The sequence below is a fragment of the Oncorhynchus mykiss genome, chromosome 17 (genome assembly GCF_013265735.2).
Source record: "Oncorhynchus mykiss isolate Arlee chromosome 17, USDA_OmykA_1.1, whole genome shotgun sequence".
Lineage (NCBI taxonomy): Eukaryota > Metazoa > Chordata > Actinopteri > Salmoniformes > Salmonidae > Oncorhynchus > Oncorhynchus mykiss.
Genome location: NC_048581.1, coordinates 83,152,864 through 83,176,325, shown reverse-complemented (window position 1 = coordinate 83,176,325; position 23,462 = coordinate 83,152,864). Strand labels below are relative to the sequence as shown.

At 40.5% G+C, this 23,462-nt stretch overlaps 1 protein-coding gene across 1 annotated transcript in view; it reads left to right on the top strand.

The window, feature by feature from the left end:
* LOC110494726 (metabotropic glutamate receptor 4-like) overlaps window positions 1–23,462 on the top strand; it is a 279,682-nt gene that overhangs the window by 58,902 nt on the left and 197,318 nt on the right. Inside the window, exon 2 of the mRNA XM_021570042.2 lies at window positions 10,142–11,188. Coding sequence (XP_021425717.1) covers window positions 10,643–11,188 — 546 coding nt within the window. The 5' untranslated portion in view covers window positions 10,142–10,642. The remainder of the gene's footprint in view (window positions 1–10,141; window positions 11,189–23,462) is intronic.

Here is a 23,462-nt window from a genome sequence, read left to right as displayed (position 1 = left end):
GGCTAAACCACTAACAACTAAGAACAGCAATGGTGCGTGGGTGAAATCATTGAGGATGCCAAACTGGGAAAAAAGCCATATTACAACCTATGTTGTGATAATTGCATTGTTTGCTCCATAACCCATTAGTTCATACACCATTGTGATATACAATAAGGCAGAGACAACAAAAAGACAAGTCACACAGTGGCGGAATGAATTCAACCACACATGTTTGTTTCATCACAAAACCGGAGAGCCACATCGGGCCAGTAAAGTCCCCAAAGCAAATATTAGTTCAAACAAGTTACATGACCTATGATCAAGCAAGTTAATGTTTCTGACAGTTTACTAAACAACAACTGATTTAGAATCACAGAGAGATACCGCAAGTCAGCACAAAGACAACAGGAGCACTGTCTCCACCATTCCAGCACCATTTCTACTTAAACTTTTAAACATCATCAAATCAACTAGGCTATATTCTTAGTCTAATACAGTGAAAACGATTTAGTCCAATCAACATTGCTAAATATCATGTGGCTGTCCATGGCACTGATTTATCTGTGTGTCTGTGTGTGTGTGTGCGCAAGTAGAAAGAACTTGTTGACTCACCCTACTTGTAGACAAGATGCCATTCCCCTCTCTTTCATGTTGGCAAAAGGGTCTATGCCTCTGTCATACAATAGTACACACTTTCAGTTGTTGTTGTCCTAGACTAATCTACCTGGCAAAATTATTCGTAGCCTAACTTCCTCGCAGAGGCAACAATGAACCAGCTAAAGAGTAGTTTTTTTTTTAAGGGGCATTACCGCGACAGAAAGGGGATGCCGCCGGGAAAATCGAGGCGTTATCAAGTGCTTGTCGAATTGTGAATGAGAGACTGATGAAGTGACTCATTCAAGTGCTAATATATAATTCAAAAGTGATGGGCTAATATTGTCACCCATCAGACTATTCCTCACTTAATCTTGTCTTTACATGTGCTAAATAACATATGTCCGAAATTTATTTTGATTTAGCATTGACGATTATCATGCACTTGTCTCAAAACGGGGGCAGGGGAAAAAATACATGTAATGTATTCACTTAAATAGAGAATGGAGGACACTTTTCCCGTGGTTAATTTTCATGCCAGGCAGGTTGGCTAAACTCCTGTTGTAAAGAGAAGCAATGTGCTTAATGTTTGGAAAGCTGATAAAAAAATATTGTAGGCCTAGGTTATAGAAAGCTGATGGGATCCTCCTCTTTTTAATAGAGGCCATCACTCTGTTTTCTCATACAATTTAATAGCCTATAGAAATGTTGCGCAACCTGAGCTGATGGGCTCTCATGAAGTGTTTGATTAGATTTTCGATCAGATTTGCATTGATGTCAGAGTGATTAGAGGGACATTAGAGTGCAAAGTACTAGGCAGTTAGCAAGTTTGGTAGGCTACAAATGACCATCAGCGGCATCAGAGCTTCGAGAATCCTAATTAACGTGACTAAATGGTCACGTGGAATTTGACTGCGATCATGACTATGCGATAATACGGTCATGGTAGCAGCCCTAGGCGGAAGGAGGCGCAATCAGGTGGGACCATTCGAGCCAATGAGAGGGCAGATATGCGTGTGAACACAGGAACAACTCCGATAGAAAGTAATTTTTTTGTTTCCAAAATGGTACGTGCGCCTGTATCTAGCTTAGCTGTAGAAGAACGCAAGTCTGTACGTTTTTTTTAAACATTTTACATCACTCTGACGTTTAATGACGTGCCACAACCCATTCATACATAAAGCAGCACACTGTCGTAAACCATAGCAATGTACAGTTCAATGTACAGCATGCCACACCATACATAACAGCATCCACTTATATTTGTTCATTCGCAAACAACCTAGCCATTATGAATCTTCTAGCAAATTAGCAGTTACATTTTTTTGTTGACCAAATTTGTGACTCTCATTGAGCTACATGCGAAAATTCCTCACTTGATGCTCTTATTTTCGTGCAGATTTTTGGCGCAAAGTAAACGGTCTTGCTTCGCCTCTTCCTCTCTGCACCAAAATAGGTTGGGTTACAACAAATTGAAACAATGTTTCAATAGGAAGTTGTGTGTGTAATCCTTACAATGTAGGCCTAACTCGTAGGCTGGTACAAACTATATCTGTGCACTAATAAGCACTACAAAGTTGCCAGTTTGTTGTAGAGTTCCATTTGTAGGGTAGTGGCAAGGTGCCAAAATTTGAGATACAGCTACACGAGGTAGAACAAAATACATCCCTAATGTCTAAAAAAAGTTTACTGCAGAAGTGGTTACAGTATATGTATAGATATTATAGATAGCTGTCTTCCAAAATCCAATATGGCTGCCATAGTACCATTTAATGGAGGTTAAAGCACGTGTAAATGTGAATTTTGGAGATGAGAGGCATTTTTTCAGAATTGTGTACAACATTCATGTCCATAATGACTGTTTTGGTGTAATTATTTTCTGAATCCAATATGGCCAACATGATTGCACTCAAACACCTTCGCCTTTATATAAGTGGCCCTTGTTTTTTGTCTTGCATTATTCTGTCTTTAAAAGGGCTTCATAAGGCTCTTGGTATATCTAAGACTCAGTGGCACTACCATGCCTCTGTGTTTGAATAGCTAAAGCCACATAGCTTTTCAATGTGTGCTCATGTTTAAATCTCATTCAGATTTACAGCATGACAATGGGCAATTCCGCAAATATAATAAGAAGCCTTTCACAACACAAGCACACAGTAGCGTAACCAAGTTACAGAAAAGCAACCTTTACCACAGCAGTCACCTCCTCTAAGAGCGTATATGTACAGCTCTAACCTTTTGCCTGTTTTCCTCATTGAAACTAAGGTTGAGGGCAGTGTGCAATGTCGATTCAAAGTCTGATAAAAAATATTTTTCTAGACAGCAAAGTACAAAAATATTTGGTTCCAGCGTACATAGTGGGGTCATTTGGATTGGTTTTGAAATGGTTTTAAAGGTTACTTCAATACACATAGTGAAGGCCCACTAAGGATTTCTTGTCAATGATCGTCAGTTTGTGTTGGTTCATTGTGGTAAACACCTGCCTTATGCACTTGACATAATGTTTGGTTGCATTCAACTACCCATACACAATATTTTCATTTATTTCACCTTTATTTAACGAGGCAAGTCAAACTTATTTTCAATGACAGCCTAGGAACAGTGGGTTAACTGCCTTGTTCAGGGGCAGAATGGCAGATTTTTACCTTGTCAGCTCAGGGATTCAATCTTGCAACCTTTCAGTTAAAAGTCCAACACTCTAACCATTAGGATACCTGCCACCAAGTCAACATGTATGGCAACTCCAGGGTAGACAGCCAGGATGGTGGTCATGGTTTTCTGGAAAAGGTCATGTGCCCGCTCAACCATAACTGTAGAAGAGTGCACTGAACATTCCATTGTGCATCACGAATGCAGGGAGCCAGCGGAAGGTCATTGGACTAGCAATCATACCACAATGGGGACAATATGTAAAGTTAGGGTTATGAGGGTGAGGGTGTCAAGAGTCCAGGGTTGGATTCTCTTTCTCTTTTGTTGGAGCATCCAAGTTGAATCACTGATCCTCAAAAAGGTGTGGAATACTTGGTGTTGCCATGCCAAGCAGTCTGCTGCCTTTTCTGTATTCGAGACAAAAGTGTTTGAGTGTAACTATAGCAGGAATATTGGATTTCCAACAAAGTTGAATTGTACAGAAATAGTCTTGAGTGCAGGTCATAAGGACAGTACACAAATCTGAAAGATGTCTCTCATTTAAAACATGTGTATATACAGGTGATTGTATCACAATTTAATGGTATTGTGGCAGCCATATGCAATTTTGGATGCCATATAGGATTAGTGGTCAAATCTGGGAGTGGCCCCAAATGTAACTGCAAGAGTAGGAGCTGAACAAATATAATCTTTCACTGAAATAGACATAACTGTAATTTATGTCTGAGCCCAGTTGTTTTTCTCAGAGCCCATTAGATTAAAATAATTACATCACCAAAAGAACATGCATAACTGTATGTATTTTTGTCAGACTGGACCATACAGCACTGAATGAGAGTTAATCTGATATTTTCGTCTATTGTATCTCTGTGTTTACAGCACAGGAGGCTGACGACGGGGAGAATGGCTAAAAAATAATGGCCGGAACGGAGCAAATATAATGGCATCAAACACCTGGAAACCATGTGTTTGATCTATTTGTTTCCGTTCCACTAATGCCGCTCCAGTCATTGCCAAGAGCCCCTTCTCCCCAATTAAGGTGCCACCATTCTCCTGTGGTTTACAGGTCTATATTTCCAAGATGCATTAAGATATCCTTATTCTGTTTTTGTGTATGTAGGGCAAACAACAGACTACTTGTATTCCAAATTGCAGCAATATTAGTGCTTGCAATATTGGGTTAATGAGATTATAGAGCCCATCCCCCTTCCGGCCAGGCATTATTCTGCATGATTTGAGTTTAGAGGGTGTCACAATATTTATCAATTTAACCACTTGTCATAACTTTACTTTCATTAATCTGACGACTATTATTTGTTTAATCCACTAACTATGTTTAATTGTTACCCAATTAAATTAATAATGTAACAATTAACTCATTAGGATTTGGGGCACCACGGAAGACGTTGTTTAACCTCTCTAGGGTATGTGGGACGTCCCACCTGGCCAACATCCAGTGAGATTGCAGAGCCAAATTCAAATACAGAAATACCCATTATAAAAATTCAGAAAAGATACAACTATTTTACATATGTTAAAGATAAACTTCTTGTGAATCCAACCAGGGTGTCAGATTTAAAAAAATGCTTTACGGTGAAAGCATACCGTACAATTATTTGAGAACATAGCCCAGCAGACAAATCATTACAAAGAGTAGCCAGCGAAGTAGAAGAGTTACACAAGTCAGTAATAGAGATAAAATGAATCACTTACATTTGATGATCTTCATATGATTGCACTCAGAAGACATTCATTTATTCAATAAATGTTCCCTTTTTATCGATAAAGTCTCTCTTTATATCCAAAAACCTCTGTTTTGTTTGCGCGTTTTTTTCAGTAATCCACAGGCTCAAACGCAGTCTCAGCAGGCAGAAAAAAAAAATCAAAATTGTATCCGTAAAGTTCATAGAAACATTTCAAACAATGTTTATTTTCAATCCTCAGGTTGTTTTTAGCCTAAATAATCGATGATATTTCCACCGGACAATAACGTCATCAATATAAAAGGTAAACAAGAAAGACACTCTCTCGGTCGCGCACATGAAAAAGGTCTGTGACACGGCAGGGTCCACTCATTCAGACTGCTCTTACTCCCTCATTTTTCAGAATACAAACCTGAAAAAAAATTCTAAAGACTGTTGACATCTAGTGGAAGGCATAGGAACTGCAATTTGAGTCCTAAGTTAATGGATACTGTAACTTCCTGAATGGATTTTTCTCAGGTTTTCGCCTGCCAAATCAGTTCTGTTATACTCACAGACATTATTTTAACAGTTTTGGAAACATTAGAATGTTTTCTAATCAAATCCACTAATTATATGCCTATCCTATCTTCTGGGCCTGAGTAGAAGGCAGTTTCATTTGGGAATGCTTTTTATCCAAAATTCCAAATGCTGCCCCCTACCCTAGAGAAGTTAAAGAGTTACCATTTCCCAAATTAAACTCTATAATGTCTTTACCTATAACATCCATAAAACAGTCAACATATGAATTGTAACCTCTTATCATATCATCATTCTGAACAATCGTAACCTTCTTGGATCAGCAAAAATTCCAGCCTTGCTCATGATTCCGTACTATATTAATTGTTTTAATCATTTATTAACTAGTTAACTAAATAATAACACAAAATAAAAATACGCCCTTTACATCAGACAAGGGTCCGTAGCGGACTGACACAATATGACGGCTTATAACACAGAGATGGAGAGGGGGAAAAAGAGAGAGATAGATGGACACTTATTGTGGATACATTCTATAACTATTCACACATTAATCATATACTTTGCACACAAATCGCTGCCCGTTTGGAGTAAGAAATCATGAATGTATTTACGTGTGAAATGCCTTCGTGTTGGACAAGCCTTCTTGGTTCCGACAAAGAGTTTTGGTTGGCCTTCTCTCAGACTTGAGTGTAAGGCTCTGATTGTGCACAAGAGGTCACAATGTTCTTCTTCTTATTTGTCCATGGCTTCAATGACTTGTCATGTAGTCTAGAGCAAGCGGACAAGCTCTCTGACCTCACTTGAGGCTTGGCTACTTAATGTACAAAGGATGCCAAAAACTATCATCTCATTAGAAATCGAAAATCACATTCCAATCTTAACACACATACGTTCATAAATATTCATATTATATACACAACATATTGGATGGAAACTTGACAGTTTCCTTAACTTCTTTCTTCTACTTGAGACGCAGATGTCTCAAGTAGACACCTGGAAATGCAAATGCGCTACGCTAAATGCTAAATGTACTCGTTAAAACTCAAACGTGCATCAAAATTCACAAGCAGGGTATTGAATTAAAGCTACACTCGTTGTGAACCTAGCCAACAAGTCAGATTTTTAAAATGCTTTTCGGCGAAAGCATGAGAAGCTATTATCTGATAGCATGCAACACCCCCAAATGCCTGAATGCGATGTAAACAAAGATATAGCTTAGCCGGCGCTACACAAAACGCAGAAATAAAATATAAAACATTCATTACCTTTGACGAGCTTCTTTCTTGGCACTCCTATATGCCCCATAAACATCACTATTGGGTCTTTTTTTTCGTTTAAATCGGTCCATATATACCCAAAATAGCTTTCTATGGAAGCTGTGTCATTCAGAAAAAAACATCGTTTTTAAACGCTGCGTCATTTTTTTAAATTAAAAAAGTCGACGATAAACTTTCACAAAACACTTCGAAATACTTTTGTAATCCAACTTTAGGTATTAGTAAACGTTTATAATCTATCAAAATGATTACAGGGCGATGTATATTCAATAGCTCCTCGTCTGCAAATCAATGGCTGCCAATGTGCATATTGAAAACATCCTGGTGGAGACCGGAAGAAACGGAATCCAGTTAGTTGGATTTTCCAACAAAAAACTCAATTGAAAATGACGACAATGGCGACATCGTGTGGAATCTGTATGAATTGCATGCAGGTCGATATTAAATTTTGTGCCCTTTTAACAACCCATGAAAGTGACTTATGGAAATTATTTTTAGCTTTCAGAGAGCAGTTTTTCTTGCGTTTTTCAATGAAACACACAATCTGTTATAGTCACAGCCGTGATTTAACCAGTTTTAGAAACTTCAGAGTGTTTTCTATCCACACATACTAATCATATGCATATACTATATTCCTGGCATGAGTAGCAGGACGCTGAAAAGTTGCACGATTTTTAACAGAATGTTCGAAAAAGGAGGGGGTAGAAGTAAGAGGTTCTCTCTCTCTCTGATCTCCCCATCCCGGATCCGGTATCGTGACTACAGCCTCAAGCTCATTACCATAACGCAACGTTAACTATTCATGAAAATCGCAAATGAAATGAAATAAATATGCCATCTCTCAAGCTTAGCCTTTTGTAAACAACACTAGCATTAGTGTTAGCATCCAGCACGCAACATTTCAACAAAAACATAAAATCCTTAAAATAAAATAATTTACCTTTGAAGAACTTCGGATGTTTTCAACGAGGAGACTCTCAGTTAGATAGCAAATGCTCAGTTTTTTCCATAAAGATTCTTTGTGTATTAGAAATAGCTCCGTTTTGTACATCACATTTGGCTACAAAAAAACCCCGAAAATTCAGTCCTCAAAACGCGAACTTTTTTCCAAATGAACTCCATAATATCGACTGAAAACATGGCAAACGTGGTTTAGAATCAATCCTCAAGGTGTTTTTCACATATCTCTTCGATGATATATCGTTCGTGGAAGCATGGTTTCTCCTCTCAATCAAATGGAAAAAAACTTGCAGCTGGCTTTGCGCACCAATTTCGACGCAGGACACCAGGCGGACACTTGGAAAATGTAGTCTCTTATGGTCAATCTTCCAATAATATGCCTACAAATGCGTCACAATGCTGCCGACATCTTGGGGAAACGGCAGAAGGTCTAAGCTTATTCCTGTCGCATTCACAGCCATATAAGGAGACATTAGAAAACAGAGCTTCAGAAATTCTGCTCATTTCCTGTTTGACGTTTCATCTTGGTTTCGCCTGTAGAATGAGTTCTGGGGCACTTACAGACAATATCTTTGCAGATTCTGAAACTTCAGAGTGTTTTCTTTCAAAAACTGTCAATAATATGCATAGTCGAGCATCTTTTTGTGACAAAATATTGCGCTTAAAACGGGAAAGTTTTTTATCCAAAAATGAAATAGCGCCCCTAGAGATCCAACAGGTTAACCAATACTGGCGGGTAAAGAGAGAATGTCTCCCTCTCTTGTAATTTACGACAGGGTGTAAACGGTCGATCATCCAGCAGCTCCCCCTCTGTGGGAGACAGAGAGGCCTGGTTACCATCACCCCCAGTCTGATCTGACCCATTCTGATCCTCACAGGACAGTCATGACACACTTTTGCAGTATAATATTTTTTCACAACCATACATTTCATAAATGGGGAGACATAAGAGATGTGAAAAACCATGGTTGTGTTTTGTTCTACCTCAGGTAGGGGGATCTCAAAAACTAAAGCCCTTATTCAGGAATGGCCACTAGCCTATTGTATTTGCTGCACTGAAGAAGGCATGGGATTTGTGACTTCGATTTGGGGATGGTGCAGCAGATCGGTGGGCTACACCTTTGGTGATAATGTTCCTTATGCAACAGTATATTGTGTCCAATTCCCTCAGTATTATACTTTTTTAATGGGCGCCCATCACATATAGATATTGCCTTGGACTATCAAAAAGCTCTCAATGTTTGATTTTGCGTGGCAGATTTTCCAATGACACACTGCTTCTACATTGTGCTTGACTAGGATTTTTGTGAAAGTACTCACGTCAAGTTAAACCAATATCATTAAAATGATATGAAAATGATAAGTGGCATAGAGATGGAATTTAATCCAATTTGGGCTATCTTCCCACAAGTGAATGTGGGCGTGTACAGTTAAAGAACCAAGTCACGCTATATGGGTTTAAACTTTGAAGAGCTAGTTCTTCTGGGGACATTTCTCCTCTTACCTACTCCTGTATCAAAGCAGCTCTGCTCCTGTAGTAATATTGCAATTACCATTTCACAGTCTCTTCAGAGAAACCATCCCAATGGTTTGATGCCGTACAAGGTGCAGACTCCGATATGACAGCTTTGTGGGAAAGAAAGGAGTGGGAAACGTGCTGATGGAAGAATAGGAAAGGAGGACTCCAATAGGGATGACTCCAATGTGATGATTCATCCAATATCTTCCTCCTCTCTGATCTGTCATTTGACAGAAGGGATACGAGGTGTCAAGAGGAATGTGGAATTTCTATAAAAGACGCAACATATTGGTCTGATGTTGCCTTAGCGTCATCTTAACATGTTGGTCTGACGTTGCCTTAGTGTCATCTTAACATATTGGTCCGATGTTGCCTTAATGTCATCTTTGGATCGGGAACGGTCGGAAGAGGTTAAGAACTAATCAACAGAAGCAACATAATTGTATGGAGGAAATATCTGATTTAAGTACTGACAGTAAGAACCGAAAGAGATATAGTACATGTAATCAAGACATGAGAATACACGTCATACAAAAAATGTTGCAACATAACAATGCTAGGCACATTAGTACAGTAGGCTAGTTTTCCTATTGAGTATGTTGAAAAGAGGCGTGTGGGAGCTAACTTTCATGCCTTTCGACCTTGGGAGTCCATGGCAACCCTTTTTAAATTCAAGATAGAGAGGTGGGTGGGTAGGTAGGGAGGGAGGAGGGAGAGAGAGAGAGAGATAGAGAGAGAGAGCATGTGAGAGTGAAAGACAGCATGTGAGAGAAAAAATTTGTCTCATCATTCCACACAGGATTGCAGCAAAAGGAGTTTTGACAGAAAAAGAAAGCAGTGAAAAGCTCAAACCAACACAAATCCCTTCTCTCATCTCTAGCCCCTCTCATTCTGTGTGGTGTTTCTCATCGCTCCTCCTCTGCTTTATCTTGCAGGAATTCACTCAGCAACCCGGAGAATTGAGCCGAGTGGCCTGAAGGCTCTGACACGAATCAACTAACCCCCCCACCACCAAGGGAAGGGGAGAGATTAAAAACTCCTGATCGACGTGGAGGGAGAGAGTAAGAGAAGGAGGGAGAGAGAGAGAGAGGGGGAAAAAGAGCTTATCATACACCTTTGCTCTTCTTAATGCCCCCTGTGAGGGATCGCCATAGGCAGGGTGGTGAGTAACAGCGGGCAGAGGAGTAGCTGCCCACCACACTAGTCAGACCATGGAGTGAGGAGAATAGAAGGAAATAAAAAGATAAGAAAAGAAGAGGATATATCCTTTGAAGAACCAAACTTAAAGCAAAGCAACGAGACACATCACCTCTTCTGTGCCCACCTCTTCGAAAAGTATTATTAAGATTAACCCCCATGACATGAAGTAGTGTTCTCTGTGTTCCTGATTCCGCTGGGTTCTAGAGTGTGTCAGTATTCGTGTCTGGGCTGTGGTCATGGTGTCTCAGCTCCAGGGGTGTGCTTTGCATCGGACAGACAGGATCTGTCACAGAGGCAGCCTGATCAGGCTCTTACTTCTACTCTACTGCTCTCTCATGACCGCCCAGGCTGCCAAACCCAAAGGCCCGGGTGGCACACACCTCAACTCCATCCGCATCGACGGAGACATCTCCCTGGGAGGCCTGTTCCCTGTGCACGCCAGGGGCAACGAAGGCAAGGCCTGTGGGGAGCTGAAGAAGGAGAAGGGGATCCATCGTCTGGAGGCCATGCTGTTCGCCCTAGACCGTATCAACAACGACCATTCCCTGCTGCCCAACATCACGCTGGGAGCACGCATTCTAGACACGTGTTCCCGGGACACCCACGCCCTGGAGCAGTCACTTACCTTCGTCCAGGCCCTCATCGAGAAGGATGGGACGGACGTCAAGTGTCTTGGCGGGGGAGCACCCATCATCACCAAGCCTGAGAGGGTAGTGGGAGTCATTGGAGCATCGTCCAGCTCTGTGTCCATCATGGTGGCCAACATACTGCGGCTCTTCAAGGTAAGGACCACCCCTTGGGGGTCTTCACTACATGGTTGTGTGGTTGTGGTGGAGTGTTTACAGTGTGAGTGTCTCTTGGTGGGTCAAACTCAACCAATTTTTATTGATGCAGGCCAGCGAAGCCACTACACAACACAACAATAAACAATGCATTAAATGTACTTTAACGGTGACAAACGGTGCCCACAAACTGTTAGGGCCTACATACAGCTGTCCCAGCAGCAGAGCTTTCCTTTCAGCACCATGGAGTGAATCCTTATCACCGCTCCACCTGGTTATCAGCTGAGCCACGTCTGGCAGCAAAACATTTCACTCACTCTCATTTACTGCCATTTTACAAACCATAGCTGATGTCTGACTTCTTTAAATAAAATGTGTTTCTACTGGTTCCTTGTGGATTGTTGTAACTCGATAACAACCACATTCTCCTTCAATAATAATACATGCCGACATGAGTTTTGACTTTAGAACCACACACAAACATTATTACATTGATGTTCAGTAAATTCATAATGTTTGTTTTCATGTATTTAACACTTAGCTCTAAGTATAAGCAAGTGCAAGAAAATGAGCTGCGACGAAGTAGGCCTATTCGTTCAGCACTTTCGAAATGGACAGCAACAGAAATTCTGATAGATGTTAGTAAAGACAAAATCAGCAAGATGTTGAGGCCTTAACTGTACTCTTCATAAAGTCACCACACACACAGAGATAGAGAGAGAGAGAGAGAGCCCACACACACACAGAGAGAGCGAGAGAGAGAGAGAGAGAGAAACGTTTTATAGACAATGTACCGGTGCAGAGACAGTGCATTGAGCAAACTAAACCACCATCGCAATATGAAATGGAATTACATTTGGCCCATTACTGAACATCTGTTTAAAAAATAAATGTTTGAATTGGATTGTCATTGGCAAGCATGGTTACAGACCCAACAAAATAGCATCCCCTTCCTTGTGGAGAAAAACGCATGAGCTAATTATAATACACAAAGTAAACAATACTATTAAATGCATAATTGAATTGCCTAAAGTGTGACCCACCAGCTGGATATGGTCCTATGTAGCAAAATTTGAAATGGTGTTTTTTTAAGATGGGATAAAAGTAGAACCCGGTATATCATACACTGCAGTTGAGGAACAATGGGAAAGTAATTCTGTTTTGAAAGTTGATAAACTTGTAACCCCAATTTTGAGAAAATGTGCTATTGAATGTTCTTTGTCTACCCAATTCAACATTGTTCACAACCTCTTAAGCCTTAGCCCCATCCATCTCTTTAAGGATTCACACGTGAGGCCACGTGCTAAACAGAATGAGTAGTGTAGTAAACAACCAAAGATTTCAAGACTAAAAGTGATAAAAGTAGTAGACTACATTAAGGGAAAAACTCCAGGTAAAAATACACTTTATCTAGTCCTTGGCCTATATCCTAATCTGACTTTGGTGCAGGTCATGTTGTTCTTCACATTACTGTCTCTGATAAAGATGTAAACAGTACAGTGAAATGGTCACTTGCATAGTAACAATATCAAAAACAGAAAGTGTCCAGATAAAAATATTTCATAGATATTTAATAATTTTTAGATAACTCTTACCCAGACATACTTGTCTAAATTGATGGGTCATGTTAAATAAATGCTATAGCCCCCCCCCCCCCCCCCCCCCCAGCACAACTAGCTAAGTGGATGGGTCACTATTGTCTAGACATGTACACATGTTCATGAAAAACAATAGATGGCCATAAACACCCATGACTAACTTGACTAACTTGATGGGTCATGTAATCTTCTGGAAAACTGGAGTCTTTTGTTTAGACATGTAGCTACAGTAGCTAGCGAAACAATGAACTGGCAAAATCGCAACTCACACTACTACCAATACAAACATTGTCATAGCTGTAGTATGAATCTGCAGGTAGCTAAAGCAGAAAGTAGCACCTGTTAAATTCAGGGCGTCAATGTTGTTGAGAAAAGTAGCAAAACGTTTGTAGTTCTTGATGGCAAACGTTATTTCTTTCAAAAACGCAGCTATAGAAAGGACAATCTACACATACTGAGCAGCTCACATTATAGACAGAAGCATGCTACACGGCAGACCAATCCAAACTCATGTCCAGCCCATCCATTATCTCAGCCAATCATGGTTAGCGGGAGGGTTCCTCTCTTTTTCGTGGCTAAACCAACTAGGCTTGTAATTTAACAATTGTATTCGTATTTACAGATGTAATACAAGTTTGTTATTATGGCGCATGAAAGATCACATATTCCTGAAGGCATGTCTGGAAAAAAAAACATTTTTTTATGTATTTAAAAAAAATATGTTCTAATGCCTCTCCTGTGAAGTAGTGAAGTGCGACATACACCTAGCTTCCTGAAACGGGTCACAAATTATGAATAAGATACTAATGAGATAGTCCTACACTGGATATATGAAACATTAAGAACACATGCTCTTTCCATGATATGACCAGGTGAATCGAGGTGAAGTCTATGATCCCTTATTGATGTCACTTGTTAAATCCACTTCGATCAGTGTAAATGAGACAGGTTAAAGAAGGATTTTAAGCCTTGAGACAAATGAGACATGGATTGTGTATGTGTGCCATTCAGAGGGTGAATGGGATTTTTTATTTGATTTAAGTGCCTTTGAACGGTGTATGGATGTAGATGCCAGGCGCACCGGTTTGTGTCAAGAACTGCAACGCTGTTGGGTTTTTCACGCTCAACAGTTTCCCGTGTGTATCAAGAATGGTCCACCACCCAAAGGACATCCAACCAAATTGATACTGTGGGAAGCATTGGCGTCAACATGGGCCAGCATCCCTGTGGAACGCTTTCGACACCTTGTAGAGTCCATGCTCCGACGAATTGAGGCTGTTCTGAGGGCAGAAGGGGATGCAACTCAATATTAGGAAGGTGTTCCTAATGATTGTATACTCAGTGAATATAAGCAATGTGAAAATGAAGATATACAAACTAACTACGGCTTAAGGCAACGATGAACAGATAAGACACAAGACATGAGCGAGCTGAGCCTATATGCCTCATTCAGCACTATTTAAATGGACAGCGGCAGAAATTAAAACATGGGCTGTTCTTATAGTATTCTCCTTATCCACCAAGTCAGAACTGTGTAGTAAATAACGTGGAGACATAAGCAGACAATGAAAGCTCTTACAATATTAGATGATGACATTTCTCTAAAACAGGCTATAGGCTGCACCACCAAGTCAGAACAGTAGACTAACTTCTGAGGGGGAGAGGGTCCACATTTTTAGGCTACTTAGCTTCTTACATAACATACATATAGTGTTACTTTCTTAGCTACAGTATTAACATCTCCCTGGCATATTACACCACTTATGCATCATACCAGACATATTTTTGGACTCACCATTGTTGTACTGTGCTCACTTGAACAGAATGGTGGCGTGGGGGTCCTTGTGGGCAAACTTCTCAATTATTTTGTCGTCAAAGTCTGTCATTCTCTGGATGACGTCATGCTGGATCGACAGCATGGCCAATGCATTCAACCTTTTCTGGCCCATGGTGCTGCATTTTAATTGGATCGCGATGATGATGTACACTTAATAAGGTGTTGGTCGTCAGAATGGCTTTGTAGCCTGTAATCTCTTTCACGCATCGGATTCAAAAATACACCTGAAAATGCCTAGGCAGGAGTAGGCCGACTCGTCATGGCCCTGTAGTGCTGTCTCACAATTGCCACACTATTTAATGCATGCTATAATTCTGGAATTCATTCTACACATACCTATTCTCCTTTGTTTGTTGGTTGTGAAGGCCATGGCTCGTCTATGTGTGGTGTGTAGCTGAGCCACAATGTTTAATTTCCCCAGTAATCCCAGTTTACCTGCATTGTCTACCTGTGATGCAAAATTCTCATGTTTTGTGACCCTTTCAGACAGAAGTTTTAAATCCTTAAACCCAGACTTGGAAAACACACCTTCTCCATTGAGTAGCAGGGAGGGGTTGCAAAATACTGAAATGCAATGCTTGTAGTTTGCCACTGCTCCCTTCCAAACTATTCATTGTTGAATTTGCGATTTCTGACTTGTTTATGTCCTATGGCCGATGAGCGCAGAGATGTTTTATCTCTTGTTTCTCTTCATATGACAAGGATTTAAAAGGATTTGCTAGTAGATTGTTGATGTGATTCATGATGATGACTGCTTATCTAGCTAGCTAGTGTCATGACGTGGCTCTTTCTGGGTATAGATCGTGGCTTCCCTCTCGCTATCTCCTACACCCAGGTTCTGTTATCTCAGGTTGTAAATTCCTGATGGAGACTCTCTCTCTAGAGAGAGTTTCACAGTAGAACAAAGGAACTTCTACTGCATCACAGAATTTGAGAATTGAACAATATCCATGTATTCGAAAATGTGTAAACGGTCAGTGGAGAAGCCAGCTACGACCCGATCCGTTTTGTTTCATGTTTGTGACCTCATGAAAGACAATACAGCCACATTACCATAACTCTGTTTATACAGGTGCCTTATAAGGTTTGTATCTAATTATTGTATAACATAAATGAGTAAAGATGAAACTGTTTGTGAAATGATGTGATGTTAAAACTTTAATGTGAGAGAATTGTATTCCCTTTAAAGTTTAACTAAATCATTGGCCCCGGGAGCACAGACATGATCAGGCCTTTTCTTTTGTTACGAATAAAACCCATCCTGAGAAAATCCTCTTCAGACCATGCATACCTCGTTGTAAACTGAGGTGGCACAGGATTGAGTAAAACTGAGCAAACCCACAGTGTGAGCTGTGATTGCGAGTAGTTTAGACTAAGGAAACCCACAGTGTGAGCTGTGATTGTGAGTAGTTTAGACTAAGCAAACCCACAGCGTGAGTTATGATTGTGAATAGTTATTGAATTCCTAACCATACCACGTGGAGCATTGGCTACAGTGCTGGAAATCTTTAAACTCTGAGACTATCGATCCCGACAGAATAAGAGCAAATCTTGGATACTAATTACTAGTCTGCAGCTAGAAATTACGGAAACCTGGGATTAGAATACCGACATCCGCCGAAACATCTATTCTATGAGAACATTTCTGAATGGTACTCTGAAGTAACGAATTACTTTGATCTTCAGGAAAACAGAAAGAGAGACTCGGATGAACTCTCCAGCAGACAGAACGGATTCCAAAAGAAAAGATCACGACACCTGGGCGTAAATATTTATTGATGGCAATTATTCCCGAATGAGTGAGCGTTCATGTGCAAAGGATTAGCATTTCAATTAATATAATTATCAATTGTGTGTAGTGATCCCTTTTGTCTCTCCCTCTCTTTCTCAGTCCACACCCACTTCCCTTTGTCCACCAAGCCGTCATATCGGCTTAGCCCACTAGGGAATCTTCCCTGTCATTTGTTAGTAACATATATACTGTTTGTTTGTTTATGCATTTCTGTGATTATTTAGTTAGTTCGTAAATAAATGATTAAGCCTATTGTTGTATGGATGAGTCATAGTAAAGGCTATGTTTGTGCAGACAATCAACAATTTATGACGTTTGAATGAGACTGACGTGAGGTAAAGAATAAATAATTAACATAAGACTAATTGATCAGATATTAAAATATCTGAAGAGTTATATTCGGAAAATTATAACTTTAATCTGAAGATTTTCCATGGTGCCCTGACTTCCTAGTTAATTACATTTACATAATTTGTTTAATCACATAATAATAATTAGAGAATTTATTTGATAAAATAACAGTCTTCACTTTTAATGATGCCAAAGACTGGTTTGCTAGCTAAAATGTTGAAAGTATGTTGTTGACATGATCAGTCCAATCAAAGCATTACCCAAGGGGGCTTGAACTACCTATCTCTCCCGTAGATTCTGCGGTCAAGTAGTGTACCCATGAGTGACAGAACCCTGAGCCAATCACGGCCCCTCCACCACAGAAAGCACTGAGCTAGGCTGAAACACCTGCATTTTGGAGCTGCTTACTCAAGAATGAGTTTGGATGCTGCTTTATTAACTCAATGATAATCTTCATTGTTTGCTAAATTGATATGTGACATGAATTAATGCCAGAATTACATGCAAAACATGCCTTTTTTTAATAGGTGGGGCTCAAAACAGATGGGTTTTCGCACCAACTGCCCTGAAAGACGGGTCGCCACTGATTGACGTGTTTGCAGTGTTGTAGTGAATGTCTGATATATATACACTGTGGTGTTTGCAGTGTCGGATGTGTTAGGGCTAGTGAGTAGCCAGCTAATCTTTATATTTCAAGTCTAGCCAATTTGGATCTATTTGCTTGCTAACAAGATAGAACAGTTGAACTGTTATGAATACACCCTTGAATACACACTGTTTGAAGAACAGTGAGTGGTGGGACACAATGGAAATAGTCTGTGTAGCCATTTGATTATCTATTCAGGAGTCTTATGGCTTGAGGGCAAAAGCTGCTGAGAAGCCTTTTGGTCCTAGACTTGGCGCTCCGGTACCGCTTGCCATGCGGTAGCAGAGAGAACAGTCTATGACCGGGGTGGAAAGGGTTTTTGACAATTTCAGAATGAGAATGATTCCTTATATACATACATTTTAATGCTCATTGCACATTTATAAAACATAGACTAGATAGCCACATACTGTTATGTGCTAGCTAAAATGCTGATAGCGGTACGTAGTGTTGTCACAACACCAAGTTTAGTATCAAGATCTGCGATACCAAGAGAAAAAAACAAGACCTGTTAGCCAAAGTCACAGAATGGCACTTCATCCAGACAGATCTTTTGAGTTCAATATCATTACATTTGAGATGTATTAATGTATGCAGTAGTAAACCAGTTATAAAGTCACAATTGTATTTTCTATATTTTTTAAAACGATCTAACTACATAACATAATAACAACCACTTGAATGGTACATCTAGATTTAGCCTATTTAAAATACAGGTGAATGCATTGTCTATAGAATTGTGTGCATGCACTGAGTTATTGAGCTTGTTTTGGCTGATTTCATGGGGCTACAGATGAAAAACAATCTGTTTCCCTTCCATTTGAGACATATTTTATTGTACTGATCTACAACATTTGCATAGAAGAAGCAATCTCTTCTTATTTAAAAGTGCATTCACACACACACTCAGTTCGAGGCTCGAGCAAAGATAATCTTGACTGGGAGAGATGAGAGGTGGGGGAGATAAAGTGAAATAATAATGTTTTTGGTGAAATCAGCAATATTTTGCATTATAGTTTGCATATTATCACAAACAAGGTAGTGGGTACTAGGGTAGTGGATTGATGTTAGCTTCAGCTGTAAGATAGCAAGGAAACGTAGCCTACAGAGCTGGAAGCTACCGTTATCTTCTTGCATTGTAAAGTGTTCTAGCCTTTAATGGACATTGTTTTGCGAACTGTAATTAACAGTTTCAACAGTGATGCAGCCCAGACTCCCAGTGAGTGCAGTGGTTCCTCAGGACAGGCTAAAACCAGTATGAGAAGGGAGCTAAACAAATCAAAATATATTTTATATTTGAGATTCTTCAAAGTTGCCACCCTTTGCCTTGATGACAGCTTTGCACACTCTGTCCTGAGGAACCATTGCACTCACTGGGAGTCTGCGCTGCATCTTGTTAGCTCCCTTCTCATACTGGTTCTAGCCTGTCCTGAGGAACCACTGCACTCACTGGGAGGCTGGGCTGCATCTTGTTAACAATTTTGTGGTTACTGCATGATTCAATATGTGTTATTTCATCGTTTTGATGTCTTCACTAGGGATAGGCATCCTGTCAACGGGACAGTTGTAAATCATGCAGCGCATTGTGTCACGATCGCAGATTTTAGAGAAACAACACATTTCGGTACTTTGTCAAATAAGCACCAATCGGTGGCAAACTAAGCTAGCTAGATAGCCAATGAGCTGGGCTTTATGAGAAACCCCGTATCTGTCGCAAAATGTAGCTGCTAACCTTGTGCGACAGCAAGCCTTTTCATTTTGGACAAAACTATAAGAATATGGAGAGTTATGAAGTTATGAAAACTGGGTGTTTTGCAGATGTTAAACTTATATGGCTGCTAATACTGGAAAAGCTAAATCAAAGTCCAAGTATACAGATTTGACAATATTCTTGCAGAAAAATGCAATGTGAATGTAAATGTCTCCTTCACGATTTGCCCAAATGTACCTGGGTGACTTCACACTAAATGTCATGTAGTAATGTCATGTAGTTTGCTCCTACTTCAAGTTATCCGTCTGAAACTTTCACATATACTGCTTTCACATATACTTGTGGACACCATCGGAATTACAACCAGAGTGATGGATAGATGTAGGACCTTTCTGTTTCATTACAAAGATGGTGTTTTTATTTGTATTTTCTTCTACCAGATATATTGTGTTATATTATCCTACATTCATTTCAAATCTCCACAAACTTCAAAATGTTTCCTTTCAAATGATACCAAGAATATGCATATCCTTACTTCAGGGCCTGAGCTACAGGCAGTTAGATTTGGATGTCATTTTAGGCGAAAATTGCAAAGAAGGGGCTACCCCTAAGAAGTGTAAATATCTGACTCCACACCATGGGAGTTCCCATAATCTTACAATAATCCCATTGGCCATCTCAATCTAACCATCCTTTGTCTCGGTTGCTAAGCAATCGCAGCTAGTACCTCTCACCCATAGAGTTGTATAGATGGTACATAGATGGTACATAGTCAAAACTTCAAGTACATCGCTATGCTCTCACTATCCTGAATAATAGGATGCAACAGCAGTTCATGTCATTGTCTCCTAATAGAACAATAACAGTTTGTCTTTCGACCCGGATTCATTACTTTGATTGACCCCCCCCCCCCCCCATGATAGAAAAAAGTCATTTTCATCCAGATGCTGTACTTAGTCATAGAGCATACCGAATCCCATGGTTTCACTGATTTATAAGCCCAGACATCTTAATTGCTTTCTCTGATCTGTTAATGCTACTTCTGCTGTTGTTCAGGTTTGATTGCTGGAGTTGGCTCCAACCTGTCAAAGTACTGCCATTTCATAGAGTCATTCATTCCTTCTGATAAGAAATGCTTTGCCTTTACTCTCCTGGAAGTCATGCATTCAGACTGCGTTTTAAGACTAATTGTATATTTTGCATATCTATTACTAAACATCTCACTATTTGTGATAATTGGATTATATATTTTAGCCTGATAAAATTCATTAAAAATGATTCTGGTAAAGACAAGACAGGCACTTCCAGCGATGTATTATCTTTATCACAGATCCTTCCCTATGCTGAAGTTACATGCATCATCATGAATACTGGTGGCTCAGTTATGAATGGGTGTTTACACAAGCAAAGCTCTGCCTGTGTAACGCCATTCATCTGGCAGAGGGCTGTGATCAAAGAGCTCCAGTGGACGGGGAAGGGAGGGTTAGGGACATGGCTGTGACAGCCCTTATGTTCTGCAATAAATACCTTGAATGCTCGAAGCTGACTCCAACATCACAGGGCTATACAGTACCTACCAGGAGGAGTGTATCCTCTATCCTCCTCAGCCCGGCTGTAAGCATAGCCCTGAGTGAGCCCAGCATGGTGGCGGGCTCTTACAATAATAAGCATCTCCGACAGCACTCTCTGATCCCTTTCGCTCAGGAAGCCTGTTGGAAGTCCTGCGTCATTAGCACAGCATACTCTTATCATTACTGCATATAGCAGGTTTCCCTACCTATTTTATGTGGCTCTCTCTGATCTAATTATTAATCTACCCCTTTACTCCACTCCTATTTCTACATGACCCACATCAAACTCCCCTCATAATAACAGTCATGTGATGCAGGTAGACAGTTCGATCCGGATGTGGAGAGAACCTGAAGTTGGCCACATCTTGAGTCAACACTGTTCTAATTATATGGATCAAATCAAATCAAATGTATTTATAAAGCCCTTCTTACATCAGCTGATATATCAAAGTGCTGTACAGAAACCCAGTCTAAAACCCCAAACAGCAAGCAATGCAGGTGTAGAAGCACGGTGGCTAGAAAGGCCAAAACCTAGGAAGAAACCTAGAGAGGAACCAGGCTATGAGGGGTGGCCAGTCGTCTTCTGGCTGTGCCGGGTGGAGATTATAACAGAACATGGCCAAGATGTTAAAATGTTCATAAATTACCAGCATGGTCAAATAATAGTAATCACAGTGAACAGGTCAGTGTTCCATAGCCGCAGGCAGAACAGTTGAAACTGGAGCAGCACACCCAGGTGGACTGGGGACAACAAGGAGTCATCATGCCAGGTAGTCCTGAGGCATGGTCCTAGGGCTCAGGTCCTCCGAGAGAGAGAAAGAGAGAATTAGAGAGAGCATACTTAAATTCACACAGGACACTGGATAAGACAGGAGAAATACTCCAGGCATGGAAGAGCACCAGTAAGCCAGTGACTCAGCCCCTGTAATAGGGTTAGAGGCAGAGAATCCCAGTGGACAGAGGGGAACCGGCCAGGCAGAAACAGCAAGGGCGGTTCGTTGCTCCAGTACCTTTTCGTTCACCTTCACACTCCTGGGCCAGACTACACTCAGTCATAGGACCTATTGAAGAGATGAGTCTTCAATAAAGACTTAAAGGTTGAGACCGAGTCTGCGTCTCTCACATGGATAGGCAGACCATTCCATAAAAATGGAGCCCTATAGGAGAAAGCCCTGCCTTCAGCTGTTTGCTTAGAAATTCTAGGGACAATTAGGAGGCCTGCGTCTTGTGACCATAGCATACGTGTAGGTATGTACGGCAGGACCAAATCGGAAAGATAGGTAGGAGCAAGCCCATGTAATGCTTTGTAGGTTAGCAGTAAAACCTTGAAATCAGCCGTTGCCTTAACAGGAAGCCAGTGTAAGGAGGCTAGCACTAGAGTAATATGATCAACATTTGGTTATAGTCAGGATTCTAGCAGCCATATTTAGCACTAACTGAAGTTTATGTAGTGCTGTAACGGTTTTCTTCTGGTGAAAGAGAGGCTGACCAAAAAGCAGCGTGGTTAGTTTTGTACATTTTTAATAAAGATGAAAATACAACAATCTACAAAACAAGAAACGTGAAAAAACCAAAACAGTCCTATCTGGTGCCACAAACACAGGAACAATCACCCACAAAACCCAACACAAAACCGGCTACCTGAATATGGTTCCCAATCAGAGACAATGACTAACACCTGCCTCTGATTGAGAACCATATCAGGACAAACATAGAAATAGACAAACCAGACACACAACATCGAATGCCCACCCAGCTCACGTCCTGACCAACACTAAAACAAGGAAAACACACACGAACGATGGTCAGAACGTGACAACTGCTTTATTTATTTTATTTATTTTATTTCACCTTTATTTAACCAGGTAGGCAAGTTGAGAACAAGTTCTCATTTACAATTGCGACCTGGCCAAGATAAAGCAAAGCAGTTCGACACATACAACGACACAGAGTTACACATGGAGTAAAACAAACATACAGTCAATAATACAGTATAAACAATACGATGTGAGCAAATGAGGTGAGATAAGGGAGGTAAAGGCAAAAAGGCCATGGTGGCAAAGTAAATACAATATAGCAAGTAAAACACTGGAATGGTAGATTTGCAATGGGAGAATGTGCAAAGTAGAAATAAAAATAATGGGGTGCAAAGGAGCAAAATAAATAAATAAATTAAATACAGTAGGGAAAGAGGTAGTTGTTTGGGCTAAATTATAGGTGGACTATGTACAGGTGCAGTAATCTGTGAGCTGCTCTGACAGTTGGTGCTTAAAGCTAGTGAGGGAGATAAGTGTTTCCAGTTTCAGAGATTTTTGTAGTTCGTTCCAGTCATTGGCAGCAGAGAACTGGAAGGAGAGGCAGCCAAAGAAAGAATTGGTTTTGGGGTTGACTAGAGAGATATACCTGCTGGAGTGTGTGCAGCAGGTGGGAGATGCAATGGTGACCAGCGAGCTGAGATAAGGGGGGACTTTACCTAGCAGGGTCTTGTAGATGACATGGAGCCAGTGAGTTTGGCGACGAGTATGAAGCGAGGGCCAGCCAACGAGAGCGTACAGGTCGCAATGGTGGGTAGTATATGGGGCTTTGGTGACAAAACGGATTGCACTGTGATAGACTGCATCCAATTTGTTGAGTAGGGTATTGGAGGCTATTTTGTAAATGACATCGCCAAAGTCGAGGATTGGTAGGATGGTCAGTTTTACAAGGGTATGTTTGGCAGCATGAGTGAAGGATGCTTTGTTGCGAAATAGGAAGCCAATTCTAGATTT